The sequence below is a fragment of the Coturnix japonica genome, chromosome 4 (genome assembly GCF_054131305.1).
Source record: "Coturnix japonica strain WE chromosome 4, WE-NBRP24, whole genome shotgun sequence".
In the NCBI taxonomy this organism is placed as follows: Eukaryota; Metazoa; Chordata; class Aves; order Galliformes; family Phasianidae; genus Coturnix; species Coturnix japonica.
The window spans coordinates 28,068,726-28,090,096 of NC_140666.1; the positions used below are offsets into that span (position 1 = coordinate 28,068,726).

The window sequence follows — 21,371 nt, forward strand, 5'->3', positions numbered from 1 at the left end:
TTCAGTTTAGAGTTGCACAAAAACTGTAGAAAATTTAGAAGTCTTGTCATATACATGTGTTCGGTTTAGTCATCAGACGATAGTAAGAAAAGCACAGGCTTCAACATCTTGGTCAGTTCCTGAATTTTTTTGGACATAGATAACGTCCTCAATTTCTGCTGTTAATTTTTCACATTTCTGATGCTTGTCCTTTTTCTTGATACAATTTCCTAAATTGTATCATTTGCTGTTTTGATTTCAGATCTTTTAGGCCAGCTCCCTGTTTCTCTCTACATAGCTTGCTCTGGAAGAAATACCTCCTATTTATTTGCTTGGAAAGTACAGCAGATAGAACACAATAACTCTATTTGATAGAGAAGATTCTCAATGACAAAGCACTATTTTTTTCAGTGCAGTCATCACTATTAGCTCTGAATTTTTCCCAGCTCTGAACAAGAGTCTGTATGCTATGCTTGTAAAAAAAAAAAAAAAAAAAAAAAAAAAGACGACACTGTTTGGTCTCTGAGCATTGGTGAATGTCAGTGGGTACAATTTTTTCCACATGGAGGAATTTGATGACACATCTTTGCTTCATGCACACTTCCATGTCAAATGCCATTCTGTCAGACTGCCACTTTGGTTCCATCTGTTACACAGCAACAACATGAAATGGAATATTGGTGAGAAGGTTCAACCTCTGCTGCCATATTACCAACAGCAGCCTCTGAATTTGTGGGTCAGTGTAATCAGAGCAGCCTTTGTAACTTCATCTTTCCCTTTGAAACAGTGCTGAGGAAATCGTACTCTTCTTTAAGAGTACCTGTCATGCAGGTGCTTTTGAAAATCTTGTTTCCTCAAATGAAGAACATGCTGCTAACTGCACATAACCTTCTTAGATTTGAGGTTGGATTTTAATACTATGCTGTCATCACTGTTAAAGGGTGTGGGCTGTTCTTGCTTAAAGTTAGAACTAATTGTTGCTAATGACTTGAGACATATAATTTAAAATTTAAAAAAATGAAGGTACTATGGATTAATTAATTAATCCGTATCTCCTGGAGTGTCACTACAGACATGGTTTTTGGCTATGAATGCTAGCGCATTTGAATTCAAGTATGTTGTTATGAGCTACTCTGGAAGAAACAGTAGGAGTGGTAAAGACTCAAGTGAGGTAAGGATAGAAAGATGAAATGGCACAAGATTTCTACTGCAACTGTTTCAAGTAACTTTAAGAAACTATATTGTTTTTCTCTGAATGTTACTTGAACTTACCCAAGGAGCAAGATCTGAATCTACAGTAGAATGAACTGGAACTGGATGATGAAATCTTAATTTGGTCCCCTATAATAGGTAACAAGAGGGGAAATAAACTTTTACCCTTTTAGTAGGAATTTATTCTCGTACCGTGAATAAGCACAAAAGGGAGTGAATGTAGCAGCAGGTAATGTTGACTACAGATCTCACAAAGTTTTATGTCTGCAAGTTTGTCCAGTGCTCTCTTGTTGTGTGGAAAGTCAGAATGATGCCAAGGGGTGAATTTCTGCCTTGAAGGAAGGGAAAAGAAAATATCAATAACCAAGAAAGGAGGCCTTATTTATAGAGAGGAAGATGCTATGGTTCTCTTCAGCTAGAGGAAAGTAATGGATTCAACATAGTATAATACCATATATTTACTATAACTTAGCTTCCTTTTGGTAACTTTCAGATGTATATTTCATTGGATTTTGTGATGTTCCCAAATGGATAGTTATTTATTTATTTAATGAAATAAGTGGTTTCAAACATTATTAGAATGTACGTGTTTTCAGATGGAAACTGGAATTAGTTAGTAATTGACTGAACTGTGGCTTTCTTCTGGAATTTTAAGCATGTTTGGCTCTTTTTGGTAGTGGTAAGGGTTTCTTCATCAAAGTGTGTCTTACTCTGTCGTCTTCTTTATTGCAGCCCTGATGATATTGGTACCTGCTGGTATATTCTGCTGTCTGGCTCAGTCTTCATTAAAGAATCTATGTTTCTTCCAAGGAGCAGGTATGTAAGCTATAGATATGCTACATTTAAACACAACTGATGAGCTAGTTGTCTTTTAATTATTAAGTTGGATTCTTAACAAAAGTGCAGAAGTACACACACAAACACGCTTTTCCTTCCTTTACTAAGTGGGGCATTTATTTGATGCCTGCAGCTAGACTTCAAAGCCCATCATTGTGCACAAGGTATGAACACCAAAAGTGTCATGAAAAGACTGACAATTTAAAAATACTCCACTTCAACAAATAGAATGAAGTACTGAGTAGACTGTTCCCATGAGTAATCAAATGTTAAATCATAGGAGATACTAGGGCTTTTATGATGCTTTCCTGAGACTTTGCACCAGTCCTCAGTGCATGTTTTGGCATATGCTTATATCATGTTACTGCCAGTTTTGTTACCTCTGTTTAAGGTTATCCTTCATGTAAGGGGATTTGCAATAAAAATGATATTTTAGATGGGAAAAATATAAGTTTGAGTGCGAGACTGTCAAGATTAGTAACACTGAAGTAAAAGAAAAAACCAAAAAAAAAACCAAAAAACAAACCAAATTATTTTGAGCTATGGAAAAAATGCAAATACTGCAAGGATTTTTGTGGAAACAGAACAGATTCACTTTAAAATGCTGGTTATATGCATATTCATTCGAACTACTAAAAATGGTTCCTTTGAAGTAAATAACATGTTATAAAATCTGTGAAAGGCACAATGAAGGAATGACCCTTTTCTGTATGGCATGGTGAGAATAAAAGAACCAGAAACTTCCATACAGCTTTAAATGGTGGGAAGTCAATTGAAAGCTGTATGGACAATTAAATATCCAGATCTGCCTTTTTGTGAGAGGGGGATGCTGGTCTTGGGACTTCCATTTATGATGGTGTACATTTTTGGCATAATTAAATTTCTTGCATATTTAAGAAGACAGGCACTGCTGATGAAAAGGCATATTTGATGTGCCACCAAACTGTACAGTAAGCGATAAAGGTGCAAAATTGCTTATTGTAAAAAGTAGCACAACAACAAATTATAGGATCCCTGCTGCTGGCAGATGGAAGAAAATTGTCCCATATGTCATCCCTGAAGATGCAATGCCAGAAAAAAAAGCTGGCAGAAATTGCTACCTTTAGATGCCAGAAGAAGGGATATATGATATCTGAATTAATGGAGAATGGTTGCATGTTATCTGTGGCAAGAATCCTCTATTCTTTGGAAATACAGCAATGCTTGTGCTTCAGGTATTTTTTGATTCTCTATAAAAGGTGAGGTTTAAGAATATAAGCAATGAGCTTGTGAATCTTCCTGGTAAAATGAACAGAGAAGTATAGATCTTACCTGTGTAAAAAAGCATTCAGGGATTGCTCACCTGGACTAATGCAGAAATGGCATGTGGAATGTGGTGTTACAAGGCTTCAGAACTGTGGATGGAGTCAAGTAGCTGCCAAAGCTGATATCTTTGGAAGCAGATCTGAAAGAGGTGATTTGTTAATTAACAAAGATAGCATAACAAGTCCATAACAGTAACATTTAGGATCTTCAACATAATGATGTGAGATAAGGTATAACTAGAGAGCAAAAACATTCATTCAAGTAGGAGGTCTTGATGTCTTTCCGCTGCTTCAAAGAAAACAAAACAAAAAACCTTCCACAGAAATAGCACCATCAAAACGGAGGAATTTGTTGCATTTTAGTAAATCAAACAGGTTCTTGTGAATAACTGACTTTAATACGAAGAGACCTAAATATTACTAGGTGGATATCATCTAATTTTGATCTTGTTGTTTGTCCAAAACAATGCAATTTGATCAAGCTTACTGTAAATTCACATTTAGATTAGTGTTTTTCGAGTTCCATCGATTTCATCTTTGTTAGTCTAGAAAGTTGCTATGAAATAATTTTGCAACATGTGCAGCTGTACAAGAGGAGGATGGAGATGAGAAGAGTGCGTGGGAGCAGCAAGAATGTTCTTCTCTACTACATCTGACTGACTCAGAAAGCCCTCTTTCCCTAACTTTTCCCAGAGCTCAGATTGCCCTATCGTCCGGCCCCTTCTGTCCCTAGACCTCTCAAAATCCATAACATCTCATGTTTTCCTTCTTCAGAAGTATCCTCTCATCTTTTAAATTTATTCCAATGCACCACAGATACATGATTCCCTTTGTCCAGGTTCCTTTTGAGGAATATTGAGCGAATGTTCCATGCTTTGTTTATTGGAAATAATTTAGTGTGTTTGTTTGCATATATTTAGTGTATTATTTATATCTGGGATCTTTATTAGCTGATTTATCTGCATTAGTATTAGGCTGTTAAAGTGCCATTTCATTTATTTTTTGTGCATTTTATGTCAAGGAACCTTATTTTTTCTTCCAAAATATTGTTCCTAAGTCTAGTACAAATAGCGCTTAAGATTATTTGAGGAGAGGAAGAAATGACTACAGCTTGTAGACTGATAATATATAGCTGAGAAGAAGAATTTCATAAAGATAAATAAAAATTCAAGAAATCAGGAATCCTAGAAAATTGCCATACTTCTGTTTTCCCATTCAAACCACAAGTATATAATAATACAGCACTCCAAAAATAAGCAGTCATATAATACACTTTATATGGTCAAATAGCCACTAATTGAAATACTTTCTCAAGAGTGGTGCAGCTGCTGATTTTGCCGAAGTTATGTAATTTACTGTGTGACTAAAACATACTTTCACCTAACTTCTTGACAAGACTTTAACTTAAAGGTTTTAAAATAAAAATGTTTGAGACAGAATACACAATGTCCTGAATTGAGTAATTTGTTTCAGGAATTTTCATTTCTAAACGATGTCTTTATTGTGAAAACAGTTATGAGTAAATCACTTTGTTTGCCTATTGCAATACAGATTAAGCTGTATTTGTAAAAAGAAAAAGTCATGCCATTGACTAGCCAATATTGTTCTAAAGGGCTGAATTTTATTCAGTTGACTTATTATTTTGGGGAAACTTACAGTTCAGAGATTTTTAAAGAATTTAGACCAAAATTAAGCTGCCATATTTGTGGTTAAATAAGGTAAGGCTTAATCCTATTCAGTGTTTTTAAGTTGAAGAAATGAATTTTATGCTGGCAGCTTAATGCAAGGAAGACTTTCCTTCCATATTTTATTACATTTTTTTCATACTTTTTTTTCCCCCTTAATTTAAACATTCCAAGCAAACTATTGCAGTCAAATTAAACACTTTTCAACTTCTTCCTCCCACAGTGACCACTAATCTAGAGCTTCCCTTGAGCTTCTGTGCCCTGAAGCGGTTCACGTGGTAGATAGAGTGAGGTTTATGTATTAAGTCTAAAAAATAAATGAGCAGAAGTTACGATTCCCTGAAGGTTGTCTGGGCTCTCCTGCATCTTCACGTGGTCACTGTTGGCAGTAATGTGACAGTCCCTCAAAATATCTTTGGAATTGCCTCCAGCATCACTGGGTCAGGTCTGTGCACTCATTGCATTTGCTCAGCTGCTCAGACTTTCTGTGTAGTCTTTGTTCCAGGACTTGTTTTCTAATGGGAATTTTACCATCATTCTTCATCTTATTTGACTTGGAGCTGCACTACAAAAACATTTCCAGATCTCCCACAGCTCAAGCTTCATGCTTGTTCATGGCCTCCCCAGCTGGAGGATGCAGCTGACCTTTATCAGCAACAATATATGGAATTGCTTGAAAGATTTTTCTCGGATAGTCTATGGTGCTTAAATGTTTTTTCCTGCTTCTTGGAGATCTTCAGAGGTGGACTTGAGCAGTGCTTGCTGTACTGCTCAGACACACAGCAATGCTGACTTTCCACATGCATACCTGGCTGTCATGGTGTCCTTGTTTAGTTGCCTGCGCTATTTAGTTCCTGTAGCCTCTTGTCTTTCCTTACTGCCAAAGCTACCCCATTGTCCTCTTGCCATTTAATGTAAAGCAATGAGAAGCTGCGCTCCTCTGGGCAAGTTTAGCAGACCTACATAACAGAGCAACCTTTTAAGCCTTTTCCTCTAATTAAAAGATGAACTTTTGAAGTTGAGAGAACGTCTGCTTTTTCTCTCTCCAAAATTACATCTGTTTAAATAGTGATGATTTAGCCCTCTAGTCTTCTACAGCAAATCAAGTAAAAATGGAATTAGATATTCTATTCCATTTTTGACTTGTTTTGCTATAGAAAAGACTAGTGAGTTTAAAATGTACTGGAGAGCCAATGAAGAAATTATGGACTTGTTTTGAATCTGTTTAAAGCAATAATAAAATCAGTTAGTGCAGAATTGTGTCTCACTTTGTGTTATGAATGTTTTTTTGTCAGATGTTTGCTTTCTTCTTCTGTCTCAGGCTGGCAGTAGTGAAACTTGTTTTTCTATTTATAAAGAGCTCTAATATGGGCCTCATGATTGTTTAATAGCTTAATTAACAAATAGTATTTGTAAAACTTAATTAACTACTAAAAAGGCATGAACCTGGAAATGTTTTTATCCATTCCAGTGGTGTGTTTTTTTTTTTTTTTTTTTTTTTTTGTTGTCTGCATCTCTACTTTCTGATATAGAGAATATAATTTAAATTTTACTTTCATGTTGTTCTTCCAAGAATTATGAAGTGGTTTTATGGTTTTCTGTTTTATCTTTGGCCATTTTTCAAATGGATAAAATTAATAGGAAAGAGCTCATTTTAATTGTTTAAATACTCCGGCCCAAATCATTAAGATTGATGTATCTGTAGTGCGTTTAGACTAATATATTAGTACTAATGTATTTGCAACAGAGTTTTTATTAATAATGGCTGTTTCTGGCTGAAACTTCTGAGATCTTAAGATCCAAATGGTTTCTGAAAGGTAGTGATCAGTATAAGCAAATGTTTAAACCATCACACATTTTGAATTTGTCTCAAAGGAGATCTCTTGCTCTGAGCAAAAAAAGAAGGATTTGAGGGGTGCTCAGAGCTGCCGTTTCAGTAGTTTGAGCCACATTGGGAGCAGATTGAGTGCTTTGCTGAGCTTATTGAGCTTTCTCCTATTTCTGAGTTTTGCTAATGGTTAAGAATTTTCACCATAATGACAGAAACATGAAGAGATAGGTTAGAATGTTATAAAGATAGCATCCCAGGTCATGCTTTTGAATCTATTTAAGAAATTACTTGAAAATGTGATTTTGTTGTAGCTTGTTCTTTAACATTAAAAATTCTTCTGCTGCTGCTAGTTGCTGCTACTAGTTTTAGCCATCACCTGTTGCTTTACTATTTCTGCATGTACCTAATGCTGTTTTGAAGCTGCCCTTGTGATGTACCAGGAGAACCAGTGGGAAGGTGTTGACTACGTTGCTGGTGTGGGCTGATGGCTGGTGTTGTATGCCTGCTGGCTGGCTGGCTTGAGTAAATTAGTTTAGTATTTCAGTCCACCATTTGAAGCTGGGGCATGAAGGGGAGTGATCTTAGATTTTAACCAATGAAGAGTGACTTAAGAATTTGAAGAAAATTTGGAAGGAGATGTTTGTCTCTTTATGATTGTGTTTGCCTACTGTGAATTATTCACAATGGATTTTAGATACTGGAAGTAACCCAAACTGCTCTGTATCATCTTTTACCATAGTAAAAGACTGTGTTTTCAGTGATCTGATTCTGGCATCCTCACTTTCACCAAATTTACATTCAACTATTGTTATCTAAATTGGCTGAGCCATAAATGTAACCAGACCTTGCCATATATTGTTCATGATGCAGTTGCTACTTCTACCACCAATGTCATCATAAACCATCCTTGTTCACAGAAATTAAAAAAAATATAGTGAATACTTTAAAAGAAAATGTTTTTTACAGCTAAATGAATTTGCCATTACATACATTTTGCTTTATTGCACCCATCTCCTGTTCTGCTGAATAATTTAGAGTTCATTGAGGTTTGAAATTGGTAGCACACTTGGACGATGACCAGAATCTGAGGTGTTGGGAAATAAGAGAGGATACGGTTCCTAACTGATGAGATTGGGTGGTGTCTGGCCTTGTTCCTGTCAAAACAATTATTTCAGTGCTACTGGAATTTTGCTCTCGCACAACTGATAAAATGCTAAGGGACTTAATCTATTAGGCTGGCATCCTTTGAAAATAAAAATAGAAGCCTAATGTAGTGGGGTTAGTGCTGCCAGGCTTTCTTCCAAGTTTCTAATAAGGAGATGAGAAGGTAACAGAAGCGGAAGCAGACAAATGACCTGAATAACTTTCAGGGGAGCCTGACTACTAGGAAAGGAACAATATTGAGAATTCCTCATGAGATGATAAATGCTGGGTTTCTACTGATTTCTGGCTTTATATCCTAGAGATGGGTGTTTTTGTCTTTACAAAAGACCTGATGGTGGCCTTGAGACAGGTTTTGGAACATGGTGCTGGTTTTTCAGGTGCACTGTTGGAGTGATCAGAACAACTTCATGTGGTTATGTAGGAGACATGCCGTTCATTAATGATGGCTGTATTGGGTTCATGTGGCAATGTTTCCATAGTGAGGGGCTGTAGGGGTGGTCTCTATGAGCAGTGCTAGCACTGCTGCATGTCACATCAGAGCCAGCTCCAGCTTTACCCCTGGGCAGAGCTGAGACATTAGATGAAATTTAATGAACTAATTTCAATAAAATTATGCTTAGTAATTTGTATTATGGAATGTAGAAGTAAAGTATATAATAATATAAATACCACGCTCATTGGAATTTGGATACTCCACTTTAAAACACTTTTGGAGAATATGCTCTATGAGGAGTGACTTAAGGAACAGGGGCTGTTTAGTATGGGGAAAAGGAGACTGAGAAGGAGAACTTATTGCTGTCTTCCAGTATCTGAAATGTGCTTACAGTGAGAGCAGGGTTGGTCTCTTCTGACTGGTGAGAGGACAAGTGGAAATGGTCTCAAGTTGCACCAGGGTAGGTTTAGGTAGGATATTAGGAAACTCTTCTTTACAGAAAGGGTAGTTAAGCACTGGGATAGGCTTCTCAGGGAGGTTGTTGAGTCACCATCCCAGGATGTGTTTAAAAATCATTTGGATATGGTGCTGAGGGACATGATTTAGTGTAGGTTTGTTAAAGTAAGGGTAGTGTGGTTAGGTTGCAGTTGGACTTTGATGGTCTTTAAGGTCTTTTCCAACCTGAGCAATTCTATGATTCTATGAAACAGGAGGTGGTACAACTGTTTACAAGTGTTGGTTGTGATAGAAAAAGGGAGAATGGTTTTAAATTACGATGCAGGAGATTTGGATTAGATATTAGGAGGAAGTTTTTCACCCAGAGGGTGGTGATGCACTGGAACAGCTTGCGCAGAGAGGTTGTGGATGCCCCATCCCCATATGGCATTCAGGGCCAGGCTGGATGTGGCTCTGGGCAGCCTGGTCTAGTGACTGGCAACCCTGCACACAGCAGGGAGGTAGAAACTGGATGATCTTTAAGGTACTTTCCAACTCAGGCCAGTCTGTGATTCTGTGAGAACCCTTGACACAAGTCTGGTATGAATCTGTTACAGAATGGCTATGACTGCACTGGGGTGTTGGGGTTTAAGTGGGGAAGAGCATTTTCTTCTCATTTTGAATGCATGTAATCTACAATTCTATAGGCTTCTTTGGTTGAAGGATGAATTTAAGCTGAAGTAATGATTCATTTATTTATATATTTGTAAGAGTTTAGAGAGTTGGAAGGAATAAATAGGAGCATTTAGATGATTAGCATGGTTCTCTCTACCATAGAGAACATTAAAATGCCTGAGAGTTTTCCATCAGATAAGGCTAAAAGTTTCAGGTATTTCAGAAAGAATAAATCCTGTTGCACTTGACATAGCACAGCATGCTAAATGAGGGATAATTAATTTGCAAATGGCAAACTAAGTAACTAAAACACTACTCTCACCATTAGTTTGTTTATTCGTTTACAGTTATGGGGCACCTATTACAAAGTTATGTTTGAATGCATTTTACTAGGATTTATGGTAACTGATTTAGTGAGGCTATGTGTTTAACCTCCCATGTCAATGAATAGATTGTACTGAATGAACCACTCACATCAGTGAGGGTTGAAAAGTGCCACTATGTGAGGTTTTATTTTACTGCTGAATACTCAGATGATGTCAAGTTACTCATTTTATATTTTTTGCAGAAAGTTCAAAAAGATGACGTTTTCTGGTAACTTCATTATGAAAATCAGTAAGGGAAATTAAGAAGCTTACTGGCTATTTTTTCAGTGTAAGAAAAGGATGAAACATCTAAAGGCTGGAAAAATACTTCTCTGTTGTAATGAATTTCATGAATGTTAATTAGAGTATTCAGACAAGGTCTTGCCTCTGAAGTAATGTTTTCCTATGACTTCTTCCTTGAGACTATTATACTGATCTCATGATTTCACTGTAATGTTTGTGGCAATGCAGACGTCATTAAGACAAAGCTTAAGCAAAGCTGACTTTGTTCAAACCATTCATTATAATGCTTTTTGTTTTTTTAATTGCAAAATAACCAGGTTTAAAAAAAGAAAGCTCTTCAAGTATTTCCCAGCATAAATTATTGAGGCCTTCTATTGATTTATTCCTAAGAAACATCTTTCCTGTTACCTGTTCTTCTGGTGTACCTGCCTTCTAGCTTTCTATACTACAGTTGCTGCATAGTTATACTTCAAAGCTGCAACAGGCTACATTTGTTTTCATTACTTCTTTCCAGTTTTATTTATATATTTGTGTATGTATGGTCTAAATGCAGGTAGTGAATATAATGAAGAAATCTTATAAGCTCATTTATGTTCTTAGTGTATCTGAAATGGTCATAAAGAATTCTTAAGTGTTATTCCAGTCTGAGATGTATTTGGGATTACCTGATGCTATAAAGGCCCTGAGCATACCATTATCTGCAGTATGCTTGTGAACTGATATAAGATTCTTTGCAACACTTCAGGTAATTTCTGATTGTCCTTTTGACCATTTTTTCAACTTAACTTGTCTGCATCAATTTCAACGCAGTTTCAGTGGGTAATTTTAGTTAAAGCATTAATATGCCCTAAGCGTATGCCCACGTGTTATTAATATCCTTCATGCAGCGTGGCTGTTCTTGGTCATTCTCTGTAGGACTTGCTGGATTCATCCCTGCTTGACATCCTCCTGCTGTGATAGGGTTACTAACCTGGATGCCATTATTCTTATTAGCTCACAGATGGTGATTTGGGTTGCAAGGTGAGCAGGGGACTGCAGTGACGTGGTTTTAGGCTTTTTCCTTCTGAGCTCTCCCTGCCACCCACCAAATGACATATATTTAGATGTGGTGTTGCAAACAAGTTCTTTCCCTGATACTGGAGCTGTTGTATCTGAGAGTGTAAACACCTAAGCTATCATATGACACTGGGTAAGTCTAATCATCCTTATCCATGGTGTTTAGCGAGCTCATGTCTCAGAATTTCAAAGGAGTGACAGGTCTGCAAATGCTTTTTCAGTTCATTCCAATAGCCAACATCTCAATTTTCCTTTCACCTGGAAAGCAAATCCTTAAATAAGCCATTTGTTTTTGCTGAAAACAGTCATAAATATAATGTGAGAATTGAAGAGGTTAAAAAACGAAACCTCTTGATTATTTTGATATGCAGATGACTATCACATTTTAATTTAAAGCAATTTTTAACACAAAGCAGAGAAAATTGGGGCTTCACTTATGTCCTTGCCTTTTCTAAGGCATTAATTTTAATGAGAATCAGAGATGTCAGCCTATATTGTACAGTTCAAATTCTGTGATAACAACCCTCTGACTTTCAGTAGACAAACCCATGCTTTCATTGTTTTCAGCATGCAGCTTTAACCCAGGGAGCCTGCTGCTACCTTCCCCCCGTGCATCCTCCCCAGCACTGCTCACATTAGAGCTGCTCTGCATGCATGAAGGGCTCTGCCTTTTATCCAAGGGGTCAGAAGCTGGCCACGCCAAATTTAGTTTTCTTCAGAACACTTAAGCGTTTCCCTAGGGATGGCTGGTGTGTGTATGTGCCCTTCCTAGTAGTAACTTCTTTCTGCCCTTCATCCCTGTCAAGGGAGAATTGGGTGGAAGAGTGATCTAAATTTCATGTCATCAAGCATGATGATGTGTGAAACAAAGATAAAATGTAGCAAGATTAGAATTGGCCATTAAAAATATATATTTTTAAATCTGGACATACCAAAACAAGCAGTGATGTTTGGGGGGAAGGGAGGGGAAAGGAAGAAGTGGGAGAAATTGACTGTGTCACTTATTGCCTCCTCCCTAAAAGACATACAGAAAATAGAGTCCCCATTGCTTTTTCTGTCTGATTCACATTCTAAAGATACTCAGCACGATCCTTGTGTATTTCATTTGGGTGGTTTTCTATGATTCTCCTCAATCTAGATGTCAAGTGAGCAGTGTGGTTTTCTCAAAAATAGTTGGGAGGTACTGACTTTATGTACCTAGAGATGTGTTTTCATGATGACGACGTTAAAAGCTTGGGAAACCAAACTGCACTACGCATTCTGCCTTATGTGTACAGATTTATTCAGGTGCAGCCTGGAAGAGAGAAGGATTAGCTTTAGAGAAGGTGGGGGAGGGAAGGCATTTATTTTAATCTCCACACCGAGATATCCTGCACTGGTAAATATTGCAAAGTGGTGATCTGACACCATAGGCATATTTGTGTGTCGTGTTTGAGGACTTGAGAAGAAATGAGGTGTTTGAATATCTGATTGCTAAAGTTTTGTCAGAAATTATTGCCTGCACTTCTAGTTCTAGTATCTTGTACATCTCAGTAAAGAAAAAAAGCCAGAAAATTTATATGGCACATAATTGCTTTTATTAACCTACCACAGGAACTTTGGTGAACTCTAGAAACAAGGAAGTGCTGCTTGTATTTTTCACTGTGTTGGAACATGACTAAATGGAATATGCTTTCTGGATTAGAGGAAATGCAGATTAATTGGAGTTTATTCTGAAGCAGCAGCTTGGCTTTGAATATTGCATTTACAGATATGTCCAACTGCCCATGCTTTGTGGAGCTTTCTCTGTAAGACTTAAATGTCAACTCTCTACCACTTGCAGTTTGTACTTGAATTAATTACTTTAAGCTAATGCAAGGTGAGAAATGTAACAGAAAATTAAGCTTCAATAAAAAGGGGGGAAACTACAGTTTTGTATGTTCTTTTTCAAAACTAGTTCTCACTAGTGAAACTGGATTTTTTTTGTGAGCAAACTTTGATGTTTAAAAGGAAGGGAAATGGGCTTGTAACTTATAGTCTGTTATTTGGCATTCATAGGCAGTGGACTTTTCTTGGGTTTTGCTTTATGTGTTTACTTGCCAGTGCTAAGAAATCTTTCTGCATGGGAGCTGGGCTGATGTGAAATCAGAAACTCCGAGGCCTGGAGTGAAGGGCCAATGCTGACCAGCTGCCTGGGAACATGCCCGGTGTGGTGGCTGCCCCCATTTCCAAAATGCTTGTGCAGGGGTGTCTGGGGACCTGGGGGAATGGACTGGTCAAGCCTGAAGAATGCTGCTTTGTCCCCCGCTGTTATGGTAGCAGTACAAAGGACAGGCAGAACAAGTCACCTTCCATACCCATTTGAGACTTTTTGGCTGTCTGTATGTGTAGGTATACTCATAAAAATGAATGGGGTATGCTTAGCATTGGATGTTTCACTTAATTGAAGGTAGTTCTTATTTTTAATATTTTTTTTAACCTCAAGTTATTCTCATTTTGCTTTTAGTCACTGGCATATTTTCATTAATTGTAATTTGGTTATCATAAAGACCTTACATTTTCAATTTTTTTTGAAAAAACAACAAACAACTTGGGAAATGTAGAAACTGTTAGCATTCATTTAAAAGGTTTCTTCTATTAACCAGAACTTTGTAAGCTATAATATATCAGTCCCTTGTATGTCTGTATGTGAGTGAAATATAAATAGTCTTACTTATGGAGAAGAGAACTATCATCCACAGTGTGAGCTCAATTTCAGAATTCATGACAATGGGAATAAAATTGCAAATTACTTCTGTGGATTAGAACACATGCTTTTTAATATATAGCTAGCAAAATGCTTGTAAGAATGAATTTATTTGGAGGTTGATGCTTTTGAATAGTCAAGCACAAAATTAGAGTTCTCTTGATCATCACTTGTTCACCAGTTGTTCTCTTCTTCACCAGTTGTTTTGGGAAATATTATAGTCAGGGAGAGTTTCTTGGGAATTATATATATATATATATATATATATATATATATATATATATATAAAAAATATGATTATATATATATATAATCTGATTTCAAAATTGTTATGCCAAGACTTACTATAAGATGTATTCCTGCAAATAAAATAGTTTGGTATATCTTTAAGGGCTGTTTTTTGTTTTTTTTTTTTTTTTTAAAGTGTAGATTTATATTCACATCATGCATCCCAGTGTAGCTTTATGGGAAATAAAAGGAACTGTGATATAAAAGGACTTCAGAAGCCAAATTGCCTCCAGGACAGGTACTGAGGAGAGCATCTGTGAGGTTTAACACTCAAGAGGCCTCACGTCAGAACTTATCTAGTAGCAAGAAAGAAGTGTTGGAAGAACTTCTGCAAAACAAGGTTCTTGGGGGAAATTACGTGGGGCAGCAACATTCTAACCCAACAGCCTCTTGGCTGTCTACAGTACTGTTAACCTCTGCATCCCCTAGTGTCAGCCACCTGCACAAAGATAGCTTTAAACTGCCTTAGCCTGGTTGTAATTCTCATGCACATCACTGATAGAGGGAAAGTAGTTGCAACTCTGGGATTCTCTCAGATGCATTGTGGACTTGGTTACAAACAATGTTATTTTTAGAAGCTGAAAGTAATAAGTGTAGGAATAAATAATAATAATAGGTAGGAAAAGAAGATTTTATCTTTATGCAACGAGGCACTTTAGAATGAAATGCCTAAGGAGTGACAGAAGCAAATGTAATATGCGTATGATGCAAAATTCTCTACTGCATTTTAAACATAAATCACATTTTTATCTTAAGATCCCTGATGAAATCATATATCTATAACCTTATTTCACACTACAGTAAGGAAAGGAATAAATTTGTCAAATCCCTAGTCCTTGGAAATCAGCTAGTAAGGGCTTTCTACATTTTATGTTACCCAGCCAATTCTCTTGTAGACTGCATATTTTGTGTTAAATCTGGGTAGTCAAACTCATTTTATCTAAATCAGGTCTAGCATCAAAATCTTTGAAAAAAAGTTACTAAAACAGGTCTGCTGTTCTGAAGGTAAGGTCAGTCCTTCCCCTGAAGGACTCAACATTTGACTCTGCAGGTGGAGTTCTGTGCTCATAGAAAACCTAATGAGTTTCTTAAAAACCCAAAGACCTTGATTGTGATCCTGTACGAAGACAGGAGGGAGAGCTGGGGCCTTATAGTGGCTTTCCAGTATCTGATATTGGCTACAGGAAAGTCAGGGGAGGCACTTTTTATAAGGGCAGATAGTGACAGGATTATCCTGCCAGAAATGGTTTTAAACTGGAAGAGGATTGATTTAGACTAGATATTGGGAAGAAATTCTTTCCTGTGAGGGTGGTGAGACACTAGAACAGTGAGGCTGTTAATGTCCCCCTCCCTGGAAGCATTCAAGGCCAGGCTGGATGGGGCTGTGAACAACCTGGTCTAGAGGGAGAAGTCCCTGACTATAGCTGGGGGTTGGATCTAGATGATTTTACGGGTCACTTCCAACTCAAACCATTCTATGATAACATTCCTTTGGTATTTTATAGAAGGCTGTACGGCTTGCACTTTTTTATTAGCTCGGTGAATAGGCTGTATTATGCGTTGGTTATTTGGTTCTTTCTAGTTCTTATTAGTATTTCAAACAACTTATTTTTGTTCAATTGAATCAAGTTTGTTTGGTGCTTTTCCTCTACCTGATGGCTAGTTACTTTAGCAGAGGATTTGGAAGAAAAGCGTCCTCTTCTGGTTTTTACCTTTTGCTCTTGTGTCAAGCTCTGATAAGTTAATTTTGATTTAAAAAAAAATAAAACTTTTTGATTTTGATGTCAGTCTTCTGAATTGAATCAGTGGGATTGACAGTGCCCTAAGATTCCAGTTGTTTTTCAGCTGCATGCCAACGTACATTTGTGTGACTATGTGTAGTTAATCAAATGTGGTGCTGGTACAGGTAGCATGCAAACACTGTCCTGAATGTTGCACCACCATCAGAGCTGGTCATAGCTGAGCATGTGTAGAAGCAGTGGGCTCCTTGTCTCACTGATTACCTGTGCTCCTTGCTGATAATGTGTTTTCAGTAGCAGACTGGAGGTCAGGAGGTTCAGTTGCAGTGGCACATCTGAGGAGAGAACTGTGACACTTGAACTGTCATTGCATTTTTTGGCCTTGATTTACTTGCTGTCATAAAAGCAATATTTAATAAAGATTACGGTTTGTTTGTAATCTGAAGTGACTTGCCTTTGTTCAAGGATTATGTGTGCTCTGATAAATGTGCTGTCGTAGGAATAAAACAACCATGGTATGGTTTTTTGATGCAAGACTTGGTGTGCTACTGAGAGTGGAAACACAGAATTTTATTTGTAGAAATTCAGTTTATGTCTTTTGTATTAATTTGTTGGCTTCCTGTTATGTTGTGCTGAAGGTTAAAATCCAAACAAATTATTCGGAATTCTAGAACAGCGTCTCCCAAAAAACTGCTTTTTCTTTCTGCTACACCTGCCCAGAACTTTTGTTAAAATATTAAATAAATAAATTTAAGCTCCATTTTTGCTCTGTTGTGTTTTTCAGTCAGCAATTTCATTTACCATCTTCTTTCTCTTTTCTCTTTCCTCCCTCTTCATTGAGGTTTTAAGGAAGCACTGTGCCTCACATCAGATTAATGGCCAAGAAAATAAGTTTGTCACTTCATCAGTGGTCTAAGGAATCACGATACGACTTCATTTTCTTGTGCCTTTAAGAGGTGAATTTCTATAAAAATTCAGGAAGGCAATGCAGAGTAAAGCGCCCTATGGTTTGTTGTGGGACTGTAGAAGGAAGCATGTGTTTGCCTCTAGGAAAATATGCATTTTGTTGAGACTTCTTTATTGCATGTTTCTTTGCAAGAGGCTTAGTATTCTGGAAAATTTTTTCTATTGTAGAAGTCCCATGTACCATTAAACACGATTATTCTTTTGATGAATAAGCACAGCTGGCATTTCTTTTCAATATGTGACTGCCTTCTTTTGGAGCTATAACGTGCTGTTGTTAAGAGATTAGCCTTCGGGGTAGCGAGTTAAATTGTTCATTTCCACTAATCGCCAGGCAGGACAGGAGAGCAGGTATAAACTGGCTAGACGTGCTGTTCAGATTGGCATATGAGCTTCTGAAGTTTGCTTACCATGAAATGCTTTTCAAAAAGTTACTTTTCACCAACTCTGTGTGTGTCACTGTACCTACGTATTCCATCATTGATTAAAATTTAGAACTTACAATCTTTTTTAGTCTGGTTTATTTTTCTTAGGCTTCCTTAATAGCGGCCTTCTGAAGTTCTTCAACCCATTTTCCTGTGACTTTTATTTCTGCATTCTCATTTATTTTTGCATGAAAAAAAATGTATGTATACATGCACATATCCATATTCTTTTCCATGCTGGATATGAGAGAATTTGAGGAAACAAAGATGTCTTTTGAAAAGCCTGAGGGACACTAGGAAGCTCAGTGTCATGCAGGTCGCTTCGGTGCGTAGGGAATAAGGGAAGGCTTTCTGTGCTTTCTTGAGCCCAATTCTCCAGTAAGAAAAAGGCCAGGAGATTACATCAGCTTGTGGGAGATAGATGTTACAACAAGCTTGTTAGAACCAGCTGCAAGGTGAGTCCAGAATTACCACATCTCCCATTGTTCTGTCTGCAGCAGAAAAGGTCTGGCATTGACCTATCAAGTCTAAATAGGAGTTAACCGGATGGGGAGGGGTAGAGGGTAGCACACACCTCAGAAACAAACTTCAGCTCTTTTTTTTTCTTCCACCTTGACTGCATATCTAATCATAGGAGGGCTTGTATTGTGTTTCACTGAATTATGTACTGGGTCTCTATGCTACACCTCTGCTTCTGCCTTCTCCAGATTCTTTGCACCTGTGCCTGCAGAAACACTTATTAAATACAGGCAAGCACTTCAGAAATGGAAACTAGAATTGCTATTTTATTTTATCCTATAGGAAGCAAAAATATTATCATGCTTAATTGTTGCACTAATGTGGGAATATGTAATGGAAGGCAGAACAAGCTTCTGCCCTTATCAGTTCAGTTTGGGAATACTCTTGCATTCAGAGTATTTACTTCATTAATTTATTTTGAGTTAAAAATGAAACCCAAACAAAAAAGCTAATTGAAGTTGATCAGTCTTTTTATTCTTTGATTTACATGCTAGTTAGCTTTCCTTATGGAAATGCAGATGGTTTAAGTAACTTAATACTGTAATGCCAGAAGAAGATACTAGATCAAACTCTAATGTGGTTCAGAATCAGCCATGCATCTTAAGTACCCTGTGCTTGATTGACATTTGTTTTAGTGCTAATGGAATTATTTAGCAGTTACTCTCAGTAAACTACGTGAATCAAAAATACACCGCTCCTGTTGTCCCTGGGTAGCAGCTATGTGTAGGAGGCCGTATGCATGAAACTGTTATGTTGTGAATAGGTATGTATATATTTTGTGCTTTATAATATCTGGATAGAATATAAATGTGCTCATGGATTTTGTTGTGGATCTGATGGACATATTTTTGTTCTTCAGTTTTGGCAAGCGTTCTGCAGGAAGCTTCAGGCGTGGCTGTGAATGCATTGTTTTGGAGCCATCTGAAATGATTGTGGTAAGAATATTTTCATGAAATTTCTTTAATTTTTTTTTTTTTAAATTTTTTTTTTTTTTTTCAGAAAAGAACTTCATTTTACAGACCAGCCTTGATAAACACTAAAGTTTTCAATAAAATATGTTGAGATCTGTTTACACATGAGCTTTTATAAATGCAAGATGTCATGCATAACTTTCTTGTCTTTTCTTGCATATCACATTTACGGAAGAGGTATCTTTTTATACAGTTGCAGTTTCCTTGTAACTACAAATTTTGCTTGTGTTAGCAGAATAGCAGAATGCTTATATGTAATTAAAAGTGGCTTTATTTAAAGCGTAAGTACTTCAAAGCATTAATCTCAGGCTTGTTTAAGTAATTGTTTGTTTAAATGAAATGTATTTTCATTTATCAGGTTTTAAGAATCAGTTTGAAGGTTTTGAAGCTTTTCTACGTGCAGGTTGTCCTGTTGGTGGTTTCTGCTGTGTAGTTTAGGGGCAGAACAGCATCATTTTCTAGGGTTCACAGACACACAAGTTTTTAGTCTTGGATGCATCATCTGAACTAATGGTCATCTCTCTTCTTCTATTTCTACTTGAGAAACCTGTCTTATGAATTTAATTCAGTACAGAAAGAGAAATGGAAGGCATGTGTAAGAAATGCTAATTGCTTCTTCCTTAGCCCTAAAGCTCTCTTTAATACTCTCTTATTTAGAAGCAGCTTCTCAGCAGCAGCCCACTACTAATGCCCTGTGCCAGCCCCATGATTTATCTTGCCAGTTTGTGTCACTGATATCTGACCACAAGTTCAGGAAAGGATGCATGGTCCCAAGGTTGTTCTCTGCAAGATTATAGCTCAGTTGATTATGTGAATGTTTGTCTTGTCCATTTTGAAGTTTTTGGGAAGTGATTGTAATATAGGCATAGGGAAATTAGTTGAGGAAGCAGCAAGACAGAAGTAAGCTTCTGGACAGACAGGGTTATCAGCTGGCAAACCAGGTAAACTGTGCTTATGCTCTTGTATTTGTACACTGAAAGTTACATAACACTTCTGACTGATTTGATGCAATTTCTATTTGTCTAATACTTATTTTTCTTACTGAAAAGGGTCCTTACAGAGGATCCTTGCTAGGTGCCTGGTAATCCCTTCTCTGCACCTCTACTTTTTATCCCTGGCAGGTTCAACTCAATTGAAGAATGGATTAACTGAATCCCCATGTGTGGCCAGTAATGAAAAGCTTTCTTGTTGTTGCCCTGTTAGTATGGAGTAGTGTTTTTGTTGATAGGGTGAACACAGAAGGGATGTTGACTCTTAGCTAAATTGCTATAAAAATAATGTTCTTTCAGGAAAGCCAGAATTATTAGTTTGAAATATTTTTCTGTTCAATGTGCTGTTGTTTAGTAATTTAGTGCTATGAAGGATCTGAAACTGAGAAGCTTTACTGTAGCTTCTTATTGGGATATACCGAATAGGTATCTTTATTATCCCTGCTATTATTTTTAATTTGTTTTTAGGTTAATCCAGTCTGTTAGAAAATGTGTTTTATGCTCTTCAAAATGTGGAACTAAATAATAACAAATAGTGCTGCTTATTGAAAAGCAAAGCTTTTGCCGTAGGTTGGTTAGGAAAGATCTGAGATGTCGAAGAGAAGTCAGTAGGAAAACAACCAACTACTCTCATATACAGGTTTATTTTAATAGTGATTTTAGCAGTGAATAATTTGCTTCTGTGCAAGAAAAAGAAGTGAGAGGGGATGGAGACAGCATATTTGAAAGAAGTATTGGTACTCTGTACTTCTGTTCATAGCTAAATTGGCTTGTTTTATCATCTCCCTGGGCATTTGATTTTTTTTTTTTATTTTGTTGGTAATGGCTTCACTCTTTGTAGAGCTGAAAATGCAGAAATTACAGCTAACTGCTGTTTTTGAAATAGAAATAGTTGTATTTCTAACATGCAAAAGCATTTTTATTTCTTATGGGGAACGATTCTTCCTTGAATCTATTATAGGTCGATTATATGGATGAAAATGAAGAATATTTTCAGCGTCAAGCTTCTCACAGGCAGTCTCGAAGGAGGTTTAGGAAAATCAACCAAAAAGGGGAGCGACAAACAATTATTGATACTGTTGATCCTTATCCTGTGGGGAAGCCACCTCTGCCTAGAGGCTACCATACGGTAAGCTATCTGTATTTGTTTCACAACAATATAAGCAGGAAAACTACTGAATATAAAAATCTATACATCTAGATGTGTTGGTATCTTTAAAATGTATGTTTCTGCAGGGGAGGAGTTTCCCCTTAAAATACTGTGCATTTTCTTTCATTGCTAGGTGAGTGTGTGCAATTTCCTTTTTAGTTCATAGTTGAAAGCATGGTTTCTGACTGTGAATGTCACCTATTATTTCTCAGTGTTTGAGTCGTTACTACTTGTAGTTGTGGGAAAAAAAAACTGTTCTAATTTCTATTTGATATTAGATCACAGTACAAGTGGTTTAGTGTACAGTGCTCTTGTTAACTCATTCACATACATGATGACCGCTGTTGCAGAAAAGAGACTGTACTGCATTTTAGTAGGCCATA

General features: G+C 37.0%; 1 protein-coding gene across 6 annotated transcripts in view; it reads left to right on the plus strand.

The window, feature by feature from the left end:
- Positions 1-21,371, plus strand: part of RAPGEF2 (Rap guanine nucleotide exchange factor 2) — a 162,103-nt gene that overhangs the window by 62,661 nt on the left and 78,071 nt on the right. For all 6 annotated transcript variants that reach the window (XM_032443993.2, XM_032443995.2, XM_032443997.2 and 3 more), the window contains exons 4-6: positions 1,924-2,007; positions 18,738-18,813; positions 20,800-20,967. In XM_032443993.2, the coding sequence (XP_032299884.1) occupies positions 1,924-2,007; positions 18,738-18,813; positions 20,800-20,967 (328 nt within the window). The remainder of the gene's footprint in view (positions 1-1,923; positions 2,008-18,737; positions 18,814-20,799; positions 20,968-21,371) is intronic.